Source organism: Wolffia australiana, chromosome 1, assembly GCF_029677425.1.
Source record: "Wolffia australiana isolate 7733 chromosome 1, ASM2967742v1".
Taxonomy (NCBI): domain Eukaryota; kingdom Viridiplantae; phylum Streptophyta; class Magnoliopsida; order Alismatales; family Araceae; genus Wolffia; species Wolffia australiana.
This window is the reverse complement of record NC_135835.1, coordinates 22480055-22485666: the sequence shown is the minus strand read 5'-3', so window position 1 is coordinate 22485666 and position 5612 is coordinate 22480055. Positions and strand designations below refer to the sequence as shown.

The 5612-nt window shown below is 44.4% G+C and overlaps 1 protein-coding gene across 1 annotated transcript; it reads right to left on the bottom strand.

The window, feature by feature from the left end:
- Window positions 1-56: 56 nt before the first annotated feature.
- On the bottom strand, window positions 57-4087 carry ECR1 (E1 C-terminal related 1). The gene is made up of 10 exons (XM_078585051.1): window positions 3915-4087; window positions 3651-3814; window positions 2884-3086; window positions 1970-2202; window positions 1838-1900; window positions 1682-1738; window positions 1479-1600; window positions 1155-1272; window positions 414-1075; window positions 57-321 (listed from the first exon to the last, which is right to left on the bottom strand). Exons 1-9 carry the CDS (start codon window positions 4014-4016, stop codon window positions 797-799), a joined length of 1341 nt encoding a protein of 446 aa, XP_078441177.1. The 5' UTR covers window positions 4017-4087; the 3' UTR covers window positions 57-321; window positions 414-796.
- Window positions 4088-5612: the final 1525 nt, after the last annotated feature.

The following is a 5612-nucleotide window of genomic DNA, read 5'->3' as shown; positions in this document are numbered from 1 at the left end:
CAGCGCAGCCGTTCATCTCTCTCTCTCTAGGTAACCAAGAAAAGAGAGAGTAGAGAGAGACATAGAAGAGGAGGCTTTATTCATTAGCACCGGGCGTCGGTATCTTACCAACGCAAGCTCTCTACTCCACTCCAATCACTGCTTTCTCCAGCTTGCATCGCTCTCGAGCCTCTTATTTCCTCCGCCGCCACCGGGCGGCGGCCTCGCCGCCGCCGCCGCCTTTTGCTTGCCGGCGCGGCGGCGCTGCCGGCCGTACTGTCGGCCCCACCGCGGCAGCCCCGACTGAGGGATGAACACGCCCGTTCCCCTTGCACAGCTCTCCTGCAAAACAATAACCTTCCCAAATTAAAAATCACCCAAAAATAAAAAAAATACAAATAAAAAATAACCCCAGCTGAGCCCTTCTTCCTCACCTGCCGCGTAGGAACCCTCCCCACGCCTTCTTGCTCGTCCTCCAGTATCAGCAGCGAAATTCGCTCGCTCAGCTCCTCCCACCGGAGCTCCTCTTCCATTACAGAGATGAAGCGAAGATGAAGGAGAGAGAAGGGGATCTAGTTATATCTTTCTTCTCTCTCTCTCTCTCTCTCTCTATCTCTTTCTTACTCTATTTGTCTCTGTCTCCGCCAATAATTGGGGATCGTTTGTTTGGGATAAACTAGTAAATTTCTGTCTGGGGGCCCAACGAATTCCAAACCGCCGTCCAACCGACGCATCTATTGCTCAAGGATAAGAGCGATTAAGAGATAGAGATGGAGTTGACTGGAAGGATAGAGGCTCAGTGAAGTGGTGGTGGCCTTCAGGAGGGCACACCTCTCGTGCCCCCGTCGACGCCATTGAAGACGACGCGCAGCTTCCTGACGCAGGACGACCTCTTCCCGTCGTTCTCGGCGTAGCCGGTGACGTGGACGACGCTTCTCGGGGCTCGGTCTACGAGCTCGAAGACGGGGAGAGGTAAATTTGCCCGAGTCAACTCCACCAGAATGGGGGGAGCCTGCATGTAGAGGTTCTTCCCCTGGTGTGTGATGCTGGGCCTTGAAATCTTTAGCTTTGGGTGCTCCCCCAACATGTCGATCAACTGTTTTAGAACACCAATTAATTCATTGCTTATTGCTTAATTAAGCAAGAATTAGAGAGAAATAGCCAAAAAGACCCACCTCTGAGAGAGTGACAGAGGTTTCCAGCTCGATGAGTGTGCCCGGCCCGCAGATCAGGCAGCCGGGATCCTTTACAAATTCGGTAACTTTTGTGTGGAGCCCTTCCAGACCATTGTACCTGCAGAAATTATTCAAGTGTTGACTTGGGATTTACGGTTTAGGGTTTAGGGTTTAGGGTTTCTGAGATAACTAGAGGGGACGTGGTCACTGTACAATGAAACTTGAGGTTCAGGGTTTAGGGTTAAGGGTTTAAGGCATCCCAGATTAGAATTTCTTGAATCACGAGTAACGGGAGAAAGAGGTGATGAGAAGAAGATGACTTACGTGAGATAATTGGATAGGGTTTTGCTGCACCCAGTCGCAATCTTGAAGGCTTCCAGCGCGCATGTGGCAGAGATGATTGCATTTGTGGAAGCAATTGCTGGAATTATATTCTTCACCACACCCTGAGGAAAAACATAAACTAAAACCTTGACTTTGAACAGCAGACTCAGTTAGTTGTAAAAGCTTTTAGGACAGAAGCCAACCTGGGTTAGAGAGTAAGTAACCCCAGCAATGCCAAAAAGCTCCGCCCTTTTAAGGGCCTGAGAAGAATTTTCAGAACTCCAACAAGAAATCAGAAACCAAGATATATGATAAAAATCATGGGAAGATACTCAGAGAAAGTTGACAAATAAAAAAACCTCAGAGTAAATCCACTGCATGTGTTCTGGATTATCAGCATCAAAGGTCTTCCCCCGATGCACCTAAAGACAGACTTGAAGACCTTTAATATTACCGGAAAAATTATCTATTCTGAAAGAAAGTTTCATTACCTCGTCCCACTTGATTAAATGCGCATACTCGATGCAATGCGCTGCTGTTCTTGGGGTCTCAGCAAGAGTACAAAGGGGGAATTTTACTTGAGGAGGGAAGAGCCATATTGTGCATTCAAAGCACGGCGTGACCCCTGGCATGATCACTCTGGCATGTCCCTTGAAACCCTCAGTCCCGCCATCGACCATGGGTTTGATTGTTTCCTCACATGGATTGTCATCATCGTCATATTCTAAAAGTTGAGAAGGAAATGAAAAAACAGGTGGGAAAGAGTAAAAAATCGAGATTATATCTAAATGCTTGTAAAAAAACTGCTGGGTTAAGTTGTTTGATCTAAAGACAGGATTATTCTGAAAATTAGATTTTTTCAGTTATTTTTCTATGATTTGAATGAAAATGATAAAAATGTTATTATGCCTGTTTCTCCTTATGTTTTTATTCCTCCATTGTTAAAGCGTTCAAATTCTAGAGAGATGGCCAAAATGCGAGGGAATTATGAAGCAAGGATATAGTTGATAAATGAAAATGTTTACAAGCCAATGGATCAGATTCATGAAGAGGAATCTTTGTAGTTACTTCAGGGATGATCAAAACAATCACTCCAGAGTTGTCGCAAGTATTTGCTCAAGCAGAGAGTTATGAATACCCAGGATTTTATTTTCAAAAAGAAAAATGAATACCCAGAATTTAATTTTTTGATAAGGGCAAAACAATAAGAGAGTCCGCAAGGATTACTCTACGGCTTATCAAGATGGGTTAGGACATCAGTCAGTAAGCCAGATAATGGACTGATACACATTCATTGAACTTAAATGGTTTTATTAGAGTTAAATAAAATGAAATGGGAATAAAAAAAGCATGAATAATGCGACAAAACGAATGAATCATAAAAAAGATGAAGGGAGATAATCACCGAGGAAACTACAGGCTACAGAATTGATGTAGCTTCGAGCCTCAATTGAATCAAGGCCAAGCGCAATAATGTTGAAATCTCTGTAGAATTCAAAGTCTTTATCTTCGATTCTGCAAAAGTGTGGCACTATGTTCACCCCACTAACTCTCTCCATAACACGTTTAGCAGCAACTTCTGCTTTTGATTTTCCAACATCGTGGATCCTGAAATCGCATAATACATCTTTTTATTAGATACATAAATATGCTCGATCCAAACATTTGAGGACCATCCTGAAAATTTCAAGATTTTAATATAGACTGGTAATTTAACACCTATGTGAGATGAAACATTTTTTTTGAAATTTGAACTGTGATCACATGCCCATGCTGTGGTCACCAACGAGGACTTCTCAGTGGGTCACCTATTCGAGATGAAACATAGCAAACATCTCGTCCAAATTTTTCAAAAAGCGACTCTAAACCATACACGAAATATAAAATATCCACATGAATAAAAGATATCACTAATGTCAATGATGCATTTGAAAGCAATCAGATCCAGGCATCCAGCAGAAAAAAAAGGCGAAAATAACATCTTCAATCAATGTATAATCCAACAAATGAGAATTTTAGCATAGCTCCTGCGCTCTTAGAATAGAGGAAAAATTGCCGTGGAATCTTTCAAGTTAATTTGATTCCTGATTTGCAGTTACCGAAGGAGCGAGGGACAACGAGATCAAAGCTACAGCATTCAAATCTCGAAGCGTGATCATAATGATTACGAACCTGAATAGAAACTGGCGGTTGAGATTGGAGACCTCGATGGTGTCCATATCAATGACATCGAGGTTTTTGAACCCCGAGAGAGCGAGATCCTTGAGAAGCTCGCATCCCAGGCCTCCAGCTCCCACCACCAACACTCTGACGTACTCTCCAAGCTCTTCCCTCAGCTGAAAAGCAACAATTCCAGACAACAACGACAGCATAAGAAGAAGAAGAGATCGAACCGATCGATGATCGATGCGAGGTAATGACGGAAGAAATTCAAACCTGATCGCTAGGTTCGAAGTTAGGGCTGACGATGTTTCCAGGCCGGGAGAGAAGCTTCTCGAGATCCCGCCACCGCTCCTCCATCGCCGCGTCTCCCATCATCGATCGGGAAGAAATCTCGAGTTCTTCACTCGCCCCGAGCCATCTCACCCTTCTCGAGCTTTTTCCCGCTATCCAATATATGTAAGCATCGGAAACAACATCAGTACTTACTGGTATTGGGCTGTTTCCCTTGGCCCAATAACGACCGGTCTGAGTTATTTAGACTTCGGCGTTGACTTGAAGTTGACGGTTGACGGTTGACTACGGAGGTGTCTCCCGTCCCCCTTACTCCGCCATCGTCAACCCCGTCATCTTCACCAATTTGATTCCTTTCGTTGATAGTGAGACAGTTGACGTGGCCATTCGTCCCCTGATCCATTCCTTTCTGTCATCAGTTATCGTCAGTTTTTTTGGGTTAAAAACACAGTGCCTGGTAGGACCAATCCAGCCGTGCCCTTGACCTCTCTGGAGTTATCGCTCAGATTAATCTAAGTTGAGAGGTTTCTGCAGTTTACTCTACGTTTATAACTGCCATCAGTCCTTCCCGTCATCCCCTCTCTATCCTTGACGTTATACGTTACGTTCAGTGCTCAAATAGAAACATAACAAAATTCGGGATCATATCAATGTTGATGGGTAGGCGATAAAATTATGACAGCATCATCAAGGCCAACGTCATCGATTTGTGGGGTCCCTAAACTTCATTGTTGTTCTTATCGTCATAGATGCAAAAGGAAAGGTCTCACAGCTTGACATCCTTCATTGCTACGCAGAGACATCTGCCATCAGTCCAGCCTGAAGGATGCCACCAACTTGCCACTGACCAGAGAAGATCCTCAGCCGCCACTTGTAGGTTGATGTGGACAACAAAGGCATCATCATCATGCATCCGCAACCCTTCATCATGGTCATCATCAAGGAAGCTGTCCACACCGTTAGTTGATATCATACATGGCATTCACCGTCATCGTCATCATCATTGTTGTCACCATTGACATTGGCAGACGACATCGGCAGACGAGAGACGGGCGAAACTGCAGGCTTTGTGACAAATAACAGGTTAAATGGCCATCCAGCCCTATTCATCATCGTCACTAGTCGGTCATACAACGTGATATAATTATAGTGCATGATCGTCCAGGAGGGGGACGATGGACTGGAGGGGACGAAGATCATCACGTTATGCGTCCCAATTTTTAGAGGTTTGTCCGAATCACCCCACCCCAAATATTTTTTCCACGTCTCCTCCCGTCTAAAAACCGCCCCCTCTAAGACATTCTCGTCCTGTCCAACGTTCGGTGCAAAGTAGTGTATACACTGACCGTCCGTCAGCATTAGGCCATCAGAATTTGACACGTTGGACAGCATGTGTGTCGGGCAGCTGGAGCTCTCAGGCTCCTACTGATAAGCATAAAAATGCTTGTAAATATGTCGTTGATTTGATGTTTAGACTTGTACAATAAAATTTATAAATAGCCTTAATCACTAAATATAGAATATAGAGCAAGCAAGGGGTCGACCACAGGGAGGCAGCAAGTAAGAAATTTTATCTAATTTTAATAAATTAATTCGAATATGAATTAATTTTGACGTAGGACGACTACGGGGTAGGCGAGGAAGGGCGGGACGACAAGATATACCGACTAAGGGTAGGAT

Coding starts and splice junctions, on each gene's coding strand:
- ECR1 (XM_078585051.1), bottom strand. CDS start 4,016: ATGATGGGAGACGCGGCGATGGAGGAGCGGTGGCGGGATCTCGAGAAG. Junction 1,273..1,478: donor ACCCTATCCAATTATCTCAC/GTAAGTCATCTT, acceptor TAATTTCTGCAG/GTACAATGGTCTGGAAGGGC. Junction 1,076..1,154: donor CCTCTGTCACTCTCTCAGAG/GTGGGTCTTTTT, acceptor GTTCTAAAACAG/TTGATCGACATGTTGGGGGA.